Below are 21,186 nucleotides of genomic sequence, written 5' to 3'. Positions count from 1 at the left end.
AGGTCTCTTTCCCAAGAAGGAAGGAAATGGTTGAGTCAAATGTGAGTTGAGTCACCAGAAACTTGGAAGAAGCATCTATCAGAAGTGTCCTCAAATTTATAATAGAGGTCTGAAGCTTTTATTTGAAAATATATTTATTCATATATACATTCACTTTACATTATTACATTTTAACATTCATCAAAAACTAAAGAGTTTTTAAGAATTTCTCGAAGTCTTGTACTGATGCCTTGGCCATCCCTTCACAAAATATTCCATCAGGCACAGATACCAATTTGTCTAAAGAGATGTAGTTAGGTTTTGTGGGGTCATACTGTGCTCTTCCTAAATAGGCAAGAAACAAATGTCTTTCTTTGACTTTAAACAACCTTGTATTAAATACCTAGAAAAGAAAAAAAGAATTAAAAAATATAGAATTAACCACATGTTCAATAAATATGGTAAATGCTAGAGTGTTTAAACCCTTTGGCTTCTACTAAGAAATTATGATTAAAAATTAGGAACTCAAAACTAAATTCAGAACAATTCTAAAATAATGAAGTGCTGCACTGTAGGCAAAGGCCAGATTTATTTGGAGAGACCGGAGGAGCTGCTTAAAAAGCAAACCCGAAGGTCCCACCCCAAATCTACTACATCAGAAACTTTGAGAGTGGGGCCTACAAGTCCTCCAAGTGATTCTGATGCTTGCCAAGCTGGAGAACCCAAGTAAGAGATGGTGCTTTATGGCATGAAAAATTGTGTAAGATTTCACAATCTGCGAAGCTTCCCTATTTCCCTTTCTTTCTTTTTAAATTCCTGTTGCTCCCTCTGACTGGTATTAAAATGAAATGAACCTGGACTTCAGGGGAGCAACTTAACTGCTTTGGAGTTAAAACTCCTGAGGAATGGGGTAAAAGTATAGTGTGCTAACTCAACACGAGATTGGCTTGCTTCTGGAACATCTTTTTCTCTCTCGGCAGAAACAAATTATGCGCTACTCTGCCTTCATTGTGGTAACTATTCTGATTATCGTATTATTATTGCTCAAAAGACATAAGAAGCGTTTAGGTGTTTCTTATATATGACACGTCCAGTCACTCTCAGCTTACACAACATACAGACAAGACCACACATGACTCTGAAGCTCCCAAACTATTATTCATTTCCTAAATATAATAACGCTTTGAGGCAATTATACAGCTTACGACTAGATAACTATATTAGTTTCCCAGTGGTTCAAAGTGAATTCATTATCATCGATTTAGATTTGTATGATCTTTCAAGTCCCAAAGTCACTGCTGAAGTTTCTTTCTCTCTCTCGATCCCCTTCTGCCCTAACATGGACTTCAGCTCTGCCTTCACAGAAACCCATAAGGAAAGAGGAGAAACAAGGGATAAGCCTCGTTCCTGAAAGTGATTTCTTCCTTGTTATTACTCTCACTGCTTTTGTTACCTTTTACCTTCCATGGTCACTGCTCTGAAATGACTAAATTAACCCTAGTTTTAAAGTTAGAAGTGCTTCTCCATTTTTAATTAATCATAAAATTATGTACCAACCAGAACGGTCATTTGCATGAGAAAATGGTTTCATACTACTAAGATTTTAAAGCACCAGCCAAAACTCTTACGCCTACATCAGTTCCCTCACAGTCCTAGCTGTCAGTTTAGCCCATGTTTCCATTAATGAAGCTTTTCTTTTTTTAAAGGGAAAAAAAAAAAAAACCCTACATATGAGTCTGAGAATCCTCCCAATGTGGAAGCCACACATCTATAACCGGGCTTCTCAGAAGCTAGGATCTGGGGTACCTAACAACAACAAAAAAAATCTGTGTTTTTAAACAACTGATTTTGATATCTCTGCTACTGCTAAGTCGATTCAGTCGTGTCCGACTCTGTGCGACCCCGTAGACGGCAGCCCACCAGGCTCCCCTGTCCCTGGGATTCTCCAGACAAGAACACTGGAGTGGGTTGCTATTTCCTTCTCCAGTGCATTAAAGTGAAAAGTGAAAGTAAAGTCGCTTAGTCATGCTCGACTCTTAGCGACCCCATGGACTGCAGCCTACCAGGCTCCTTCGTCCATGGGATTTTCCAGGCAAGAGTACTGGAGTGGGCTGCCATTGCCTTCTCCGTTGATGTATCTAGTCAAGCTAATATTTTTCTCTACTTGCAAAATTTCTGTCCATTGTTAAACCCAACTCATTCTACTGACAACTCAAATGTCACTCCTTAGAGTAGCAGTAGATCTCAGGAGAGCATGGGTTTTCAAACTGACTGCCAGAGTTCTAATCCGAGCTCTGGCCCCTGTTACCTGGGTAACCTTAGACAAGCTACTGATCTCTTTATGCTTAATTTCTTCATTTGGGAAGTAGGGACAATAATACTACCTACCTTATATGGGCTGCTGTGAAGATTAAATGAATTAATACAAGTAAAGCAGTACAGCCAGAGCTGGCACATAGTAAATAAGCAAACAATAGCTGTTGTTATTTCTAAGATCTTCCTGCCTCTCCTAAATTAAATCAATAGCTGTATATGGTATCTGGCTAAGACTCTAACATAATGTAAAGCAATTTACATTCTAAAAACCTGTCTTCCACACTAGATTATAAGCTCCATGAGAATACAGACCATGACTCACTGATTTTTACATCCTCAAATCACCTTCTCTTATCATGCTCTAGTCTCACGGAATTATCTATCAACCAAGTGGAAAACTGTTATTGCTTTTTAGTTGAAGATTACTTACTTTATGATGGTTCCATAAAGCCAAATTTGCACCCCTGCAGGCTTCTAACGCTTCTTATAATGAATACTCATGCATTTGATGAAACAAAAATTCTCTATTAAGGGCCCATTCACAGTGAAATACGATAGGTAAATAAATGTTGTTTGTGAGGAAACTGTACCTAATGCAGGCTAGTTCTGAGAGTTGTATTAAAGTCATGTTTCATTGCCCACCTTTTCATTGAGAACACATGTAGCAAATGGAGGAATCACTTTAATGCAATTCAATCTTTCATTTATCCACTGAATACTTACTGAGTGTCTATTCACATGCCAAATAGGAAAGAAGGATGACTTTCATTCATTTGTTCAACAGATATCTATCCAGTACCTACTAATTGGTCCCCTCTAATTCCAGGTGCAGGGAATTAAGCAGTGTATAAATCAGACAAGATCTGCTTTCAAAGAAACATTCTTCTGAACAAGCAGATAATGTCACTCACCAGCTAAAGAACAGGAAAGTCTGATCAGCTTAGAAAACATAATTATGGCTTTGGCATGATGACTAACTGGAGCTAAGAACTACATGCTTTGATAAGAGATCATTACAACATGGCTTGTTAACTAATGGATTTAGGCAGACTGTGAATAAAATACATTTAGAATGGAAAAAAATCTTTAAGTGATCTATTTCCATGTGAATAGAGAAGCACACAGGAGAGAACAAGTTAGATTCCAACAGGCTGAATGAAGATAAGGTAAAAACCAGAGAAACAGATTCATCGCTTATTTTTCCTCCAGAGATGTATATGGATACCCTTCTCTCTCACAAGTAATCCCACTATTACATTTGCTAGATTGTGGTCTCGATACAAAGATGGGCAAAAAGAAATATGGCCTTATATGACCCAGCAATCCCACTGCTGGGCATACACACCGAGGAAATCAGAATTGAAAGAGACACGTGTACCCCAATGTTCACTGCAGCACTGTTTACAATAGCTTGGACATGGAAGCAACCTAGATGCCCATCGGCAGACGAATGGATAAGCAAGCTGTGGTACATATACACAATTGAATATTACTCAGCTATTAAAGAGAATGCATTTGCATCAGTTCTAATGAGGTGGATGAAACTGGAGCCTATTATACAGAGAGAAGTAAATCAGAAAGAAAAACACCAATACAGTATATTAACGCATATATATGGAATTTAGAAAGATGGTAATGATGACCCTATATGCAAGACAGCAAGAGAGACACAGATATATAGAACAGACTCTTGGACTCTGTGGGAGAAGGCAAGGGTGGGATGATTTGAGAGAATAGCACTGAAACGTGTATTACCATATGTGAAATAGGTTACCAGTCCAGGTTCTATGCATGAGACAGGGTGCTCAGGGCTGGTGCACTGGGATGCCCCTGAAGGATGGGATGGGGAGGGAGGAGGGAGGGAGGTTCAGGATGGTGAACACATGTACACCCGTGGCTGATTCATGTCAATATATGGCAAAAACCACTACAATATTATAAAATAATTAGCCTCCGATTAAAATAAATTAAAAAAAAAAAAGAAATATGGTCTTAATACAGCTCTCCGAACTGGACTGTGTTTGGTCTGATTCTTTCACAAACAGCACGGGCTTTTCACAAGCTGAGAGCACGGTGTGCTTGCGGGAGTTCTGGACGAGGGGTGACGGCAGCTCTCCAGGACCGAGAGCTGGGAGCGCCTCACCTGCGGGAACCTGACCATGAGGTGGTGGGGCACGAGCATCACGTTGTGCACGTAGTCAAAAGTCTCGGTCAGTTTCCTTTTATTTGCAGTTAGCATCTTCGGGATCTTGGTGATCATGTGTTGAATTTCATTCTGCTGAAAACCTAGTTCCAGCTGAAAAACCTAAAAGAAAGCAGAGTTGTGATGGAGCACGAAAGTCACTGCTTGCTGTTGTTCAGTCCCTAAGTTGAGTCCAGCTCTTTAGAGACCCCGTGGACTGCGGCCCGCCAGGCTCCTCTGTCCATACGATTTCCCAGGCAAGAATACCGGAGATCTTCCCGACCCAGCGATCAAACCTGTGTCTCCTGCATTGGCAGGTGGATTCTTTACCACTGAGCTACCAGGGAAGCCCATGAATCGCCAACACCAATAGTTATTTTGGTAACATGTCAGAGGACACATTAATTCTTTCAAAATTTAAGGACATTAAAATCCGGAGATGGCTATGCCAGTGCCAGTAAGGGTTCGTGACTGCTTGCTTCTGGGGTAGCCTGAATTTTAAACCTCTCTCTTGAGGGTGAGCTACTCACAGCCTGATGACCATTACGAAGCTCACCAAAGCAGCCATCATAATTACAAGATAGAGGAACAGTGGCCACAGGAGGCCTGGTCAGGTTATCTGTATGGACCCTACACCACACAGACTGGCAGGAAGATTATCAAAGTGCTTTCTGAGCCTCTGCTCCCAAGCACACTCCTAATCATGTCACCTGGAAATGCTAAATGTTAAAATTCCAAACAGAGATGATTGAAAAAAAAAAAAAACAACTCCAATGTGGGATAGGTCGGTCCTCTGTGTGCATTCATAGTATCCTATGGTTCCCCACCATCCATCGCTCTCATCACTTTGCAGGCGATCCCTTCCACTGGACTGTAAACTCCACAACGGCAGGAACTGTCTCCCCAGAAAAGAACATGGGCAGTTGCTCAATACAAATTTCTTCAACAGCTGAGTATCGAACACCTTAGGCACCTCAGCAAATAGGCCTTATATAATAATTTCAAATCCCGTGACCACTGTGAGACACTAACAAGTCAGCTGCCCCTGGTTCTACACAGCAGTAGCGTGTCTGGTGTGTTCTCTGATGGAACTAGAGCTGGGTCCTGGCACAGCAATGTGCTGGCACTACCCTCTGCAAAGAAGCTCCCAGACGCTGCCGCTCGTCTCCCACCCAGGGGACAACGACACAGACCCTCATCCTGGGCAAAGGAAGTGGCTTCCAGGTCCCACCCAGATACCTAACCTGCTCCTCTAGGATTACGGTACCAATGTCTGCAAGGCAACTGACTCATGTAACACCTGCTCAATATGTGAAAAAATTATAAACTAAAATAAACCACCTGCAGTATATTTATCATACTATTTCCTAGGTCCACCTTCTTAGAAATCCATTCTTTTACAATCTGGTTTTCTTTAAGATGATGAGAGCAAAACCCATTACCTTCAGAGGACTTAAACACTTCAGAAGCAGGTTTCTCCAAAACTTACTGCTGTCCTACCTTCAGGTTTTCCTTCACAGGCTCCAGACTTCCAGTTAGTAGCCGTGGGAGACGAATTACCAGATCTCTAGTCTACAGTTATAAAACAATCTATTATTAATATACATGCATCTATATGTTTGGAAAAAACAAGGCGTAAGTAGGATATAAAAGTAAAATTTTAAATATGACCCAGGAGAGAAATGCTAAGGAGCCCAGAAATACAAATACTTATTACTGTTTGAGGAAAAAAACAAATGCCCAAAATAATAGTTAAGGAAGCCACTTGATGGAATTATCATAAAATGATATAGCAATATCATTAACCTAGTAAGGTAATCCATTCTTGTACAGAAAATACCAGGCATTGATAGAATGCATACAGGCCAGGCATCAGTTAGAAACATGAGCTTCAACAGTTACTAAATGTAGCTGACATGGAAGCATATGAATTCTCCAGTTCTCTTTACCTTCTTCACACTAAGTTCAAGCTCTTTCTGAAAAAATCCCAGTCTGTTATCCAATCTCTCCACTGAAAAACTCAGAAGGAATGGTGCATTTCTGACCATCTGTGCAATATCCGCCTTACTGAAATTTTTTGACTGTAGATAAGCCACCCTAGAGAAACAAAATACATGCACATATCGTAAATATTTACTAGTGTCTTGCTACCTTCGAAAGTAACTGTTTTTGAAGCATTCACAAACCAAAAAAAAAAAAAAGTTTAAGCAAACACATTCTATATAATGACCCAAATATGGTCAAACTAAATGGCTTTCCAGGCGGCACACTGGCAAACAATCGCCCGCCAATGCAGGTGATGTTAGAAACTCGGGTTCAATCCCTGGGTCGGAAAGATCCTCTGGAGAAGGAAATGGCAACCCAGTCCAATATTCTTGCCTGGAGAATTCCATGGCCAGAGGAGTCTGGCGGACTATGGTCCATGGGGTTGCAAAGAATTGGATATGACTGAGCAAGCATGCACACGTGGTTAAAACAAAACAAGTACCCATCCAGCTTTTCCATTTATAATTAGAAACAGAAAATATTTCTGAAATCCACTAACAAACAGATTTGCTTTTCAGTTAATCTGACTTGTTTTATTGGTTGGTTAAAAAAAGAAAAGAGCTTCTGTTTTAGAATTTTTTTGCTAAGAATAGAAAACAGAAATTAAGAGATTCAGAACTCTTTTTACAAAGAAAAATCAAAGCATGCGGCTAAGACTGGAAAGAAGAATTTTTTTTTGGCTGTCTCATTGTCTCATGGCTTTAGGGTCTTAGTTCTCTGAAGGGAGCTAAGCAGTGGACACACAGAGTCCTAAACTGTCAGATAATTCTTAGAATGTATTTTCATAAATAATTTTCACTATAGTCTTTCAGTATGTATTTTGTTAACAACTGAGAAATTTCCTGCTGTTTCTGGGAACCAAAATAAGGCAGTAAAGTCCAGAAAGTATGACTATAAAGTAACATTATTGATTTTAAAATCTATAAGCATTAGTGAAAGCCATTTTAAATGCCTAAAATATTCTAGGACATTATTTTGTTAGATTCTTATCAGAAAAACAAACAAACCCCTGTAAGCTAGGTAAATTTCTCACATTGCATTTGAAGAAACACAGATTAAGAGAAGTTAAATAACTTGTTTTAGGCCACTAGCTAATTAATGACAGAGCTGAAATTTGAACTTAGGCATGCCTAACCCTCATGACTATGATATCTTTATACCATGTGTCAGAACTTATATTTTACACTAAATGACTATTACTCCTTTAAACCAGGCCCTTAGAGGAGATGAGAGAAAAAAAATTGATAAAACTACACAAAAATTTAAATGCAAGGCAAAAAAAAAAAAAAAAAAAAATCACCAACCAAGTCAGACAAGTGACAGTTTGGGAAAAATATTTACAACATGTCATAGAGAAAGAACTAATTTTGTTAATACGTTAAAAAATGCTTACCAAAAAAAAAGAAAAAGGCCCAATTAAAAATGGTAAAGGACACATTATAATTTATAGAAAAGGAAATGTAAACAGACATTCAACATATGAAAAGATCCTTCAAACATCTGATGGTCTAAACATTATTTCCAAAACTACAAGGTAATGTTTTTATCAATACAATGAACTGAAATTATAAAGCTCAATGACACTGTATTATAAAGATAATAAGGAAGCTGGCACACGTGCACACTGTTGGTGGGAGTGTAAATTGGAAAGCCTACATGAGGGGCATGGCAACCCACTCCAGTACTCTTGCCTGGAGAATCCCATGGAGGGAGGAGCCTGGTAGGCTACAGTCCATGGGGTCGCAAAGAGTCGGACATGACTGAGCGACTTCACGACGAAGATAACATGAAGGGCAATCTATCTATTAAAATTATAAATGCATATACCCTTTGACCTAGCAATTCTACTTCTAGAAATGTGTTCTACAGATATATACCAATATGTGTGAAATGATTTCTATAAAAGGGGAGTCACTGCAGCTTCTCTGTGACAGTAAAGACTAGAAAATAACCACTGTGTTTACCAAAAGGGGACTAGACAGATCTGTAGCATGAACCAAAAAAGGGTTAAAAAGAATAGGAAGAGCCAATAAAAAACTATCTCCGAAATAGAGTTAAGAATGTGAGGTGCAGCATAGTTGTATAAATACTACCAACTGTGTGTGTGTGCGCTCTTGTGTATGAGTGCATATAGACATACATGCTGGTGTATGATAAAATATTCTTAGCTAGTTGATAAAAAAAATTGGTAATAGTACCTGCCTATGTAGACAGGTCTTGCAAGGCTGATGAGGAATAGGAATAAGTAGGCTGGAAAGGACAATTACGATTTTTTTTTTTTCTTTTTTTTGGTCACAGGAGAGACCAATATCTGATTAAAAAACACTATTGAAACTGTTATCTACTGTGATAACTTTTCCCATAAAAAATTAAGATACAAGGCCCAGCCAAAAAAAAAAATTCTAATAACTTAAATGTATACCATTCATTTGATTCTTAAAAATAATCAACCAACTCTTTAATGTTTCAAATTCTCTTCATTGAAAAGCAAACAAGTGTATGCAGTCAGTGCAATCACAGAAATTCTAGAAAATAAATCTGTACATACCAGAGCCAGAAGCTAAGTTCAAAAACAGATTATACCTTCGCCTCTTCCAGGAGAAGCTTACTTTTTTTTGTATCACATTTTAAGTTTATGTGGTAAATTACCTATTAAAAAATTCCAAGTAATTCTTTTAAAAAATGTTCCAATTTAATTTGACAGCCAGGTTTAGGACCCATTAGACTATACTCTGTATATGAAAATAATCTTTGTTATTCTCATATGTGTATGTATGATCTTGAGCAAGTTAACTTAACCTCCTTTTAAATGTATGCCTCCTTCATGGAATTAAAAGTAGGGAGGCAGTACAGTATAGTAGCGAGGACTCTGAAGTTAGTTAGACTAAGTGGATCTGAATCTCAGCTTTGCCACTTAGACTGGCTGGAGTATCTAGGGCAAATTATTTAACCTCTCTCTGCCTCTCCCAAGGATATAAATAATAGTGCATTGGGCAGCCTCTGACATGGTTCCCAGTGATCTCCACCTCTTGGTATGTACTCTTCCTTGGACTGCATCCTGAGCGAAAGGGCAAGCTGGTTTTTACAGGGGGAGAGGAGGAGTGTTCCAGTCAGGGGCAGAGCTGGCCACATCAGACTGAGTCCCCTAGAACCATTTCCCTTCCTTCCGACCTCTGAACTGTAACAGCCTGTCTGTGTTACACCAGACTATAAGTCACATGAAAGGAGAGAGGACATCTAAGTGCCTTGCTTATATAGTAAGGGCTCAAATTATTAAAGAATAATTATGTAAGAAATACGTTTTTTTGTTGTTGTTCTGTGTTTTCCTAACTCAGAGACCTTCAAGGAACTACGGAGCTCTCCAAAACTGGTGTGAGAACAGTCTGGGTGAGAAGATGAGAGGCAGATTAGTTAGGAGAAGGTTGCAGCATTCTTCATGTGAGACGACGGGGACCCGAGGTCAAGTATTCAAAGGGAAGATTAAGATTTGAGAGCGATACAAATAGAACCAACAGACCTTGGTTATTTCTTAGATGTGGATGACAAAAGACCCGAAGTCCAAGTCAATATCAGTACTTCCGATTTGGGCAGCAGAGTGAATAGTGCTCTCATGCAGTGGGTCTGGGAAAACCTGATTTAGGTGAGAGGTCAGAGTGTCGATAAATCCAAGATGTGAACTTAAAAGACCCAGACTCTGTCTTACTCTCTGTGATGTTGCCAATGCCCAGCAGGATTCTCACCTCATAGGTCAACAGTACCTGACTGTATCAATTCTCACAAATTCAATAAATTCCTTGAATACTGAGTAAAGTATACAGATATTTATGAGTGCTATTTTTTTTAAAAAAAGGAAAAACCAAAATAGCCAACTGACAGAAGCAACTAAGCAAATTATACAGTATTTGCCAAAAGAAGGTTAAATATCTACCATCCAACATCGGCCAGAAACAACAATAGAAAACATCAGGCTTTCATACCTTCCATTCATACCTTAAGGTGTGCTCTCAGATAATTCAGCCATTTGTTAATGGATTAAAAAAAAACTTATCCCAGTTTCCAAAGAGAAACAGCAAAGTAGTGGCTTAGCAATAAATTGAAAGCATAAAAATAATAATAGGTAGCTGAACAAAAGAAGTTATTTACATACTTAATTTTTTATTTATTTGGCTGCGCCAGGTCTTAATTGAGGCTCATGGGATCTCTGACCTTCACTACAGCATGCGGGATCTTTAGCGGCATCCCTTGGGGTCCAGTTCCCTGACCAGGGATCAAATCCAGGTCCCCTGCACTGGGAGCATGGAGTCTCGGCCTCTGGACCACAGGGAAGTCCCTAGATACTTAATTCTGATCAAAGAAGGTCCATAACAAAAAGTCTCATTCACATTCATTACGTTAGCAGATCCTTGTGCTGCTGAGACTTAAGAGAAAAACTTACGAATGTTATTTCTTCACAGCCCCTTCTTGGGTTATGTGAAAATCAATCTAACAGCCCTACCTGGTCTTCAGATTTTCAAGGTCTTCAGAGAAAATAGCATAGTTTTTTGTCAGGAATGGTCCCAGCTGGGTGTCCTCTATGCCCAAATCTTTAAGAAACAGGAGCATTTGCTTAATGTCTTTTTCAAAATCCAGTCGCAGGAGGAGGTTGGCTGCATCGGGATGTTTTTCTATCTTGGATAAATCCACTCCTGGAATAAATGACAAACCCTGTGTGAAGATACCTGTCTGGCTGAGTCATTAAATGTCATGTATAGAAACAGAAAAATTACTGATGAAGGCAAATGACCTGTTCAAAGGAGACCTGAATCAGGCCAACAGAAACTTCTAATTTGGTTGCAGAAATAAAAATACATTAAAAGCTAGTATTTCTTTCAAAGTCATGTATAAAGGAAAACAGTGCATTTGGGGCTAAATTTCCATCCATCGTCATCATCATCTTTATCTAAGGGTTCTTGGATACTATTGCAGGTGCTTATGAGCCCTTACTGATCTCCATGGTAACTGCTTCACTGATCATTCTGCAGGGTAACAAGCCCCATGAACTGCTACTTTCTTTGAAGTTTATCATTTTAGTTATAAGCATTATTTTAAAAATTGGCGTATGAATCCCTACATAGGAAGAACAAAAGCGAACCCTATATCTTACTCAATTTACTCATACTTCTTTATTTATACTGTCTTTAGCATAAAGACAGGAGACTCGAAGGAACTCATTTAACAGCTCATGAAATATACAGTTCTCAAGTAACAACGAAGCAGAAAGGACACCACCTTCCACCTTCACAAGGTCTCAGAATCTGAGGTAGTCTAAGCAAATGAGACAAGAGACAGGAGAGGAAGTCAGAAGGGGGAGAAAGCAAGTTATTGGACTTTGGTTATGGATATAATTAGATGTCCATCTCAATTAAGCAAGGAATCAAAGTAACTTTTGATTCAAAATTCTCATGAAAACTGAGCATTTTATTCTCTGATTTTTTTATCTGATTAAAAAAAAATCAAACGTGAATAGGAAAGGCCTATTCCTTATCGTAAACATGAGATAATAAGGTATAATTTTGTTTAGATATTCTTCTTTTTCTTTTTAAAATTTTATATTCTTAAAAATATATCTTCAGGTTAAAAACTCTCAAACTGTTTTTAAGATGTAACTTTACAGTCTTAATAGATCCAAATATAATTCTAAACGCAAACTTCTTGACATTAAACAGGCATTGATATGATGATAAGTAACAGAAAAATAGATTATACAAACACACACACACAGAGAATGAAGACTAAAAACAGATCCAAGATGAACTAAAAATCTAGTGTTCAAATAATAACATTTAAAATCAGTGGGGGAAAAGATGGACTGTTCATTAAAACACAATGTGACATCTAGCTATGTATTTGAAAAATAATTACTAATTCCTTCTCTAGCTGATACAAAAATTAATTTCAGATCGATTAAGACTCTAAATATACACTAACTCTAAAATTACTACAAGAAAGAAAACACAGACTTAAAGAAAGTAGTAATAAGTTTGACTACACTAAGACATCAGACAGACCCATTGCATGGCTTTCTGTAATATATGCATTTGTTTAGAAAAAGGTGAAGAAGCTCCTCAACAAACTGGCGATGGTGGTTACCTTCGTAACGCGCAACTGGAGGTGGAGAGGAAGTTAGGTTCTTTCTCCTTAATAGCTACAGTTTTAATAACTAGATGTAATTCTTCTATAGTATAATTTTAAAAATCGTACTAACAGAAAAAGATTTTAAATTACTGGGTGGGTGGATAAATAGGATAGAAACTATCTTATTTATTTACTTGCTAAACTATCTTATTTAAACAAAGTTCTAAAAATTTGTGATAAATGTGGGAAGGTATGCTTTAAAAATCACATCAAGGGTTTGGACTTCAGTTTAACTCAGTATTGCAGCTGACGTGTGCTCAAGTGCCTCGCTCAGCATGAGCTGTCACGCCCTGACTGTGCTGAAACCAAATTCCTCAAAAGCTGCTTCTTAACAGCAAAAGGAGGGCAGAGTCTCACCAGGAGGGCACATTGCTGTCAGCACAAATCACGTGGGCTGACTCAACGATTTCATTAACTTGAAAAAAAATAGTCACTGATGCCTCTTAGGGACCAGGCAATTTCTGCGGATATAAAGAATGAATAATACATGATGCTAACTTCTAGGTGACCACAGCCCTAAGTTGGCTTTCACCCATCAGTTCAGTTTGGTTACACACACTCTGTGTATCAGCCAGCATCTGGCAGGTAACAGAGGTTGCCCGAGCAAGTTCAAATGAAAAAACTTTAATGAAGGGACTCTGTACAGTGGTGTGAGTGGTTACAGGAATAAACAAGGGCACCCCTAGTGCTAAAGAGACAGGGAGGAAAGGAGTCTCCTGTGAACCCAGAGGGAGCTGCAAGCTATTAAGCAAGGGCTGCTCTCGGTAGGAGCTGTCGCCATGGAGCAAGGCAGTTACATGACCCAAGACAGGGAGGGGACACAGAAAAAATGCTCCCACCTGCCGTCCCCCTCCTCCTGCATGTGCCTCCCACAGCTAAAGCTGCTCAGAAGCCAGCTGGCAAAGGAGCCCGAGCACAGAGGTGAGCCTCCTGGGACACAGAACAAGCAGAGAAAGGCAGAAAACAGATCTGAGAAGCAGAGAAGAACCAGGACACTTGGGTCCTCAAAAACACTGTACAGCGGCTTCCTGGGTGGCTCAGTGGTAAAGAACCCGTCTGCCAAGGCAGGAGACGTGGGCTGGATCCCTGAGTCGGGAAGATCCCCTGGAAAAGGAAATGGCAACCCACTTCAATTAAAAAAAAAAAAAAAAAAAAAACTATTTAACAATGGGACTGTGGTTCCTTCTAGGGCACTGTCTTTTAAGTTACTGCCAGGACGTGCTGTTGAAGGATCAGCATATAGATGAAGGAATGGCTTAAACATATTTCAGAACTCTAAGTATACTGACGATTATTCAAAGGCAGGGGCCACATGCCCTTTCCGTGGGACCTCTCCCAAGGCTGAGGACGTCCTAGGCTTCCCTGCTTGCAACGGATGTCATCTTTCTCTCTCGTTTGAGCCCACAGAAGACTTTTATTTGTATCTCTTATGTGGAATTTATCACTGTACCTTTCGTTTTTGGATTTCCATCATTGTTTAGATGCTTCTTAAGACCTGAAGCTTCTTGAGAACGAAGGCCATTCCCTATACATCTGAGTAATTGTACAGGGACATATGTGTAAACAATTATAAAGGTGTTCTTAGTGTCCAGACTGAGGTAAGCAGGGGGGATGCCTAGAGGAGAGTCACTCTGTCTGAAGGGTCAGAGAAGACATTTGGGAAGTCACTTGAACTTCAGTTAAGTTTTCCACTTGTCAGACCTGGCCAAACAAAAAGGAGGGGAGTGGCAGGCAAGTGGAGCTGAAGGGGTGAGCAAGGGCCAGGCCAGGAAGAGCTCAGAGGATTGCAAGTAGGTCACTGACACAGTCAGATCCACATTTTAGAAACAGCACTAATATTAGAGAGATTACCAGGGAACACTGCTCCAAGGAGGACTATCACGTTAAGAAGCTCCTAACTTTTTCCGGAAAACGAAGGCAGTGACCAAGACATGAGAGAAACAGATGGGTCTGTGACAATCCCGAGCCTATCCTGTTCCTCTCAATCCCTCAATTCATTATCTGGGAATGTAGAATAAGAGAAACACCAGATGCAGAGATAACGGGAAAAGCAGAAAGTTGCAATAAGGTGTTAGGTTTAAAAATAAAAGAGGACTCATCAAAGTTTGCAGGGAGATCTCTTGGCTGCCTTCAATGCTAGGTGCATCCTACTAGTCAACAAGCTAAGATAGTTACAGAGCACACCTAAAGATGCCATCCAAAGCAGAACAGTGGGCTCCAGAGAAAGGTCAGGGGAGTAGGAAAATGGAAGGAAAATCATCTGAGAGGGTTAGGAAAAACTGTCCTGAGCAGCCACTGGAAGATGTCTGAAAGTTCAAAGAAAACTAAAGAATTCAAAGAAGGGAATCAAACAAAAAACAAAGCAATTACTAACTCCAAGAAAATGAAAGGTTGTACAGGAAGAAAAACAATCATAGCACACTTCCTAGAGAGCAGTGAGCAATATTTAGAATTATAATGGGATCAGTGACTAATGATTTATTTTTAAAATTGTTAATATAGCCTATTGGGAGAATTGAAGAGAATGAAGGGGAAGAGGATGTGTGTGCAAGAGATTAACTGATATCTAAAACTAATTAAACAAGCAACAGCACTACAAGTGATTACATGGGCATTTAGAGATTAAATACCAACAGAACGAGCTGTAAAAGCAGATAGTCCAGGATGCAGGTCAGGAGAGATGAAGCTGGGAGTACGGTTTTTCACTGGAAGCCTTTTCACACTATTTGACTTTTAGGCATGTGCATGTACTTTGATAAAGATAGAAATGCTAATTTTAAAAGGCAAAAAAAAAAAACCCCACACAAAAAAAAAAACTGTGTGGGTTACTTAGACTTACCCAGAAGCACTAATTTCCTCAGAGTCTCGGAATGATCCACATAATCTCGAAGTGTGACTGAAGATGGGGGCAATGGAGGGCCTGCGATAATCTGAACAGCCTCTTCGTCAGAGATCGGCTGCAATGGGGACAACGGAGGCACATCGTCCAGTCCTTTGCGGCCAGGATGTAGGAGAGAAGCAAGTTAGCTTTCTAATCTGTATACTTAAACGTTCTTTCTACAAAGGCAGTCTCTTGCCTAGTTTGCTTCTTTTTAAATCTTGGCGTCATTTCTGAGTTAAACATCTAAAAATTCCATATATTTTCTCCCTTCTAAGAGGTAAGGTTAAGACTATTTAGATAACAACTACTATTCCTCCAAAGTAAGGAATGTGTTGAAGTCCAGGACAAAATTCCTTTCCTTCACTGTAATCAACAGGTATGAATGCTTAATGACCTATAGTACTTCTGAGAAAGATTGAGTCTACTACCATAGCTTGTTAACTTGGCCAAAAGTACAACATACTCTACCAGCCTGAACTGTATGGGTTAAAGTCTTCATATCCTCAAATGTCATTTTGATCGGATCTTTTCTCCTCCAAGTTATTCTCAAATATGTTTGTAAGAGGATTTCTACGATTCTGTTTTCATCAACTGCAATCCTTTGCCACAAAGTGACCCTCTCTAGTACAGCCTTGAGTCTGAGGTTTTGTTACGGCCCTAGCAGTAAAGAACCTGCCTGCCAAGGCAGAAGACACAAGAGACACGGGTTCGATCCCTGGGTTGGGAAGATCCCCTGGAGGAGGGCATGGCAGCCCACTCCAGTATTCTTGCCTGGAGAAGCCTATGGACAGAGGAGCCTGGCGGGCTACAGTCCATGGGGTCGCCAAGAGCTGGACATGCTGAAGTGACTTAGCATGCAGGCACCCAAGTCAAACACAGTATCAAAGACCCTGGGAACTGTAACCCACCTGGGGCTAAGGAATCAGAGCCTTGACTTTATGTTCTATTTTTCTGTCTCCAATCTCTACCCTTTCTCATTTCTCACAGCCAGTCTCCCCTCGCAGCCCTCATCCCCCAGCTCGCTTGTGTTTATAATCTACTTCACATTATCTCATCTGTAGTGAAGTATTTATTCCTTGCATAGGAATATTCCTAGAATGGGACGCACAGGCAGAAGAGTGACTAAAGAAATTTACACGAGGGAGTTTTTGGGGTGTTCTAGTTGATCTTTTGGTTCTATTTGTTGACTGTGGTGGCTGCTACAGAGCTTAAAGCATGATGTCAAGATGCATAAAACTGTATACTCAAAAAGGATGACTTTCACTTGAGCAAAATTATACCCTGATTAGGTATACAGAATAGGGTAAACTAGATCCTAATAAACCTTTTAGAAATATCTAAATAAAGAACATAGAAAGCAAGGGCTATTGGCATAGCCATAAAACAATCTTAAACATATTAATCTAAAAACTTTTTCCTTAGTAAGTCAGAGGACTGATAAAAGCAGATTATTGCATAATAGAAGCAAATGAATAGAAGTGGATCGTCCTTTTTCTTTCCTGACACAAAGTATGACTTGAAATTGGCTAACAAAATATAAACAGGTAGCTTGTTCAAACTACCAAGGTGAGGCAAAGGGGAGTCTTCTGAAAGTTGAAAAAGTACCTTCTAGGGACAGCTCAGGATCAAGGCCAGGCATCTTTTGCGTCTTCTGTGGCAGCTCATTCACGGAAGGAAGCAAAGTGCTTTGGGCACAATTAATCTCTCGCCTACTTGAGTTGGTGGACTGGGAACTATTCCACGTGGAGGAAGTCCTGTAAGTCCTAAAACCCCACTGGAGAAAGCAATCCTCAGAGGACACACGGGGATGAGCAAAAATGCCACACAACAATGCTTTCCCTGGCCTCTGAAAACCTTTTCTGAGTTGCAGAGCAGTCATGAAGCTACTCAACTTAATTGAGTTGAGCCATCTGGGTATCTGTTGGGCTGACAGCGCCATTTTTCTTAGAGTTGCCTACAAAAGAAATACATAACCATCAAAAAAGAGAAATTTATTTCACTTAAACATTTAATACAGTATTCAAACCACAAAAAGGTAAAACCGGAAATTATTTTTGCTGCTTAAAAGGTGTTTATTACTTTAGATGACTAAAGCGGTCAGATGTTTTCAAGCATGGGAAAAGCAAAAAACAAGGCAGTTTCAGTTACAAGCCAAAAGACAGAAACTTCCGAAATGAAAAGATAAAGATATGCTTTACAATTTAAAAGCAGAAAGCAAAATCAGTGGCATGAGAAAAACATTTAAAACAAACATCTGTAAATATTAAAATTACAGCTGAATCTGCTAACTTAATATTTAAAGAAAACAAGGTTATGCAATTAAGTGCTCTTGAAATTTGATTTGAAGGACATCTGAGAAGCAGATTGATGATCAAAATAACACTGAATTATTCAGATGCATTTTATGTATGTACATTAGTCACAAAAACAAGAAGAATTCTACTTAGTCTTCAATGAATCATCAAAATATTATCATTGTAGAAGGTCATTTCTTGCTTTATTCTCAGGGTGGAGCACTATTGATTATTTCATAGGTAAAGCTGCTCCTCAAAAGAGAATTAAACAAAACCAAATTCTGTTGGACTGCAGGAACAAAGAAAAAGACTTTCAAAATGGAGGTGGGGGGTGGGGTTCAAACTAATAAGCAAAATGAAAGATAGAAATGTATTACAAGCAATCAGCACTGGATATATGTATATTTTGACTGAAAAAGTGGTTGTTTATAAAGAGATTTTTTTAATCAGGAAATGACTTTTATATTTAGCCAGCTTAATTAAAGGGTAAATGATGCATTTTTTATATAATAAGACAATCCATTAAAATATAGCATAGAGTCCAGGATGTGGAGAATGCCCAACATGTTAGCCATATAATAATCATTATATTCACTGATTACACAACCAAACATAAATGAGTTCGGACTTAATTGCTGCATACAACTTTTTGATTTGTTTCTCTCCATACTGAATTTCAGCTTGTTTTATGTTTGGAATTAGACCAAATAAATGCTTCAGGGTCTAAGCTCTTCTTAGAGATGTGCAGTTTAGGAAAGTCTCCTGAAAGTAATATATACAAGTGAAATGTCTCTCTGTCATTCTGAAATGATTTTAGAGAGGAAAAATGTAATTACAGCAGCCTTATGAGTGATTTTTGTTAAACTCTGGTGGGAAATGAGCCTCCAAATCTGTCGTGTTTTTCCTCAGAGCTGCAACATCCATTCTCTGCACAGCAGTCACATGAGGGCATTCAGCTGGAAGCCAGAAGACCATAATTCTGCTACTGGAAGATAAGTTTCTCAAGGTGGTTCAGCACGACTGGCCCATGATGGAGGATTCAATAACCATTCTTTAAAAGGCAAGTTTTTAAAAGGTTATGGGTACAATAAGATGATTCTTGAGCTCTAAAATGTTCTGACTTCTCAGTTTGTCCAAGCATTCTGTCCTCCTTCAAACTTCTGAAATCTCCGATTCAAAGTCTCTAGAGCCAGGCTCAAATCAAAACTCTACCCAAAAGAGGGGAGAGGGTGAGATGTATGGAAAGAGCAACATGGCAACTTACATTACCATTTGTAAAATAGCCAATTGGGAATTTGCTGTATGGCTCAGGAAACTCAAACAGGGGGTCTGTATCAACCTGGAGGGGTGGGATGGGGCAGGAGATAGGAGGGAAGTTCAGGAGGGAGGAAATGTATGTATACTTATGGCTGATTCATGTTGAGGTTTGAAAGAAAACAAAATTCTGTAAAGCAATTATCCTTCAAAAAAAAAAAAAAAAACTCCCCCCACATCAGAACGATCAGCTTTTGCATTCTATCCATATTCATTATACGGTCTTTATACAAACAATGGCACCCCACTCCAGTACTCTTGCCTGGAAAATCCCATGGATGGAGGAGCCTGGTGGGCTGCAGTTCATGGGGTCGCTAAGAGTCGGACAGGACTGAAGCGACTTAGCAGCAGCAGCAGCAGCAGCAGCGTACAAACAACTAACGTTTATCCTTCTGTTTTTCTTTACAAGTGCACTGTCTTTGCTACATCATCATTTCATTGCCATGTATACTTCTAACAATTGACTATTGTTCGTTCACGAGAGCAGGGCTCTCTGTCTTTATGCCTGCATGCACCGTCCCAATCTCTGCATCCCCCGGCCCAGAGTCTCGCACTGCTCCCGCGTTTTCTGGGCAGAAATGAATCGGTTGCAACTACGGTGAACTCATTTGCTTACAAAATACTTAAAATCTGGTAAAGGCGTCTGCGTCAAAAGCCAAAAGCCTTAAGTAAAATTTGAAGTCCACTCTGGTTATGTTTGTGGTTATGTATGGATGTGAGAGTTGGACTGTGAAGAAGGCTGAGCACCGAAGAATTGATGCTTTTGAACTGTGGTGTTGGAGAAGACTCTTGAGAGTCCCTTGGACTGCAAGGAGATCCAACCAGTCCATTCTGAAGGAGATTAGCCCTGGGATTTCTTTGGAAGGAATGATGCTAAAGTTGAAACTCCAGTACTTTGGCCACCTTATGCGAAGAGTTGCCTCATTGGAAAAGACTCTGATGCTGGGAGGGATTGGGGGCAGGAGAAGGGGACGACCCAGGATGAGATGGCCGGATGGCATCACGGACTCGATGGACGTGAGTCTGAGTGAACTCCGGGAGTTGGTGATGGACAGGGAGGCCTGGCGTGCTGCGATTCATGGGGTCGCAAAGAGTCGGACACGACTGAGCGACTGAACTGAACACATATAGACTAGTTCTCCACTGTACACCTTAGTAGTTTCATTGGCGCTTAAATACATTCGACGAGGGTGCAAGATTTCGACCTCTGGGAGGCTTAGATCAGGAGATTGAAAGATGGGGAAGAGGACGGCTTGGGAATCAGGGGCCTCGGGAACACGACCTGACCCCCCACCCCCCCCCGACCCCCCACCCCCCCCCGACCCCCCACCCCCCCCCCCGACCATTCTACCAGGTCCGTTTTAGGTTCCCCCAAAACCAACTTCCGGAGGAAGCCCCCCTCACCACGTAGACCTCCTTCCGCGTGTCCCCCCCGCCCCATCACCCAGCGCCCCCACCGACCGGGCAAAGCGCGCTAAACACACCAGCGTCGCGGCGCGCCCTTCTCACCCGCCAAGAGAAAAAACAACATCGCTTACCCTCCGCGGGGCCGCGAAGGCCTACGGGGCCACGCGGTTCAGGGGCCCGGCCTAGAGCCGAGAAGGAGTAGGGTGGTGGGGGCCGGACCTGGAGCCCCCGGGCAGGGAACGCGCCCCCTTTACCTGTGGCAAGGCCTTCGCCGCCCGCCCAGCCGGACCCCGCGGGCCGCCCCTCGGCGCCGCTCTGCCAGCCGGCGCTAGCTCTCCCGTCGGCCCACGTGGGCTGCGGCCGGAGTGGGCCAGACCATCGGCGCGGCTGCGCGGGTGGGGAGAGGGCGGCGCGCGGCGGAGTGGACAGAGCTGGCCGCAGGGGGCACACGGTCTCCCTCCCCTGTGGGCGCCGCAGACCCTTGCGATGGGCTTGGGAAGGCGCCGCACGTCTCTACGGACGCCCCTCCCGGGATCCCGGGCCGGGCGAGCCGCCTCCACCCGCAGCCCGAGGCCGCGTGGACCACGCCGGCC

The 21,186-nt window shown here is 40.9% G+C and overlaps 1 protein-coding gene across 2 annotated transcripts; it reads right to left on the bottom strand.

Annotated features, from left to right (window-relative positions):
* Window positions 1-116: 116 nt before the first annotated feature.
* On the bottom strand, window positions 117-20,923 carry MTERF3 (mitochondrial transcription termination factor 3). 2 transcript variants are annotated; one of them, XM_027973202.2, is made up of 8 exons: window positions 20,725-20,923; window positions 17,184-17,532; window positions 15,537-15,689; window positions 11,019-11,208; window positions 6,427-6,574; window positions 5,978-6,049; window positions 4,439-4,600; window positions 117-382 (listed from the first exon to the last, which is right to left on the bottom strand). In XM_027973202.2, the coding sequence occupies exons 2-8, from the start codon at window positions 17,515-17,517 to the stop codon at window positions 188-190; spliced, it is 1,254 nt and encodes a 417-aa protein (XP_027829003.1). In that variant the 5' UTR covers window positions 17,518-17,532; window positions 20,725-20,923; the 3' UTR covers window positions 117-187. The 2 variants fall into 2 exon arrangements, with proteins under 2 accessions (XP_027829003.1, XP_014953402.2); XM_015097916.3 differs by having other exon boundaries at window positions 20,848-20,923.
* Window positions 20,924-21,186: the final 263 nt, after the last annotated feature.

Source organism: Ovis aries, chromosome 9 (genome assembly GCF_016772045.2).
Source record: "Ovis aries strain OAR_USU_Benz2616 breed Rambouillet chromosome 9, ARS-UI_Ramb_v3.0, whole genome shotgun sequence".
In the NCBI taxonomy this organism is placed as follows: Eukaryota; Metazoa; Chordata; class Mammalia; order Artiodactyla; family Bovidae; genus Ovis; species Ovis aries.
The sequence above is the reverse complement of the archived record's forward strand: the minus strand, read 5'-3'. Positions and strand labels throughout refer to the sequence as shown.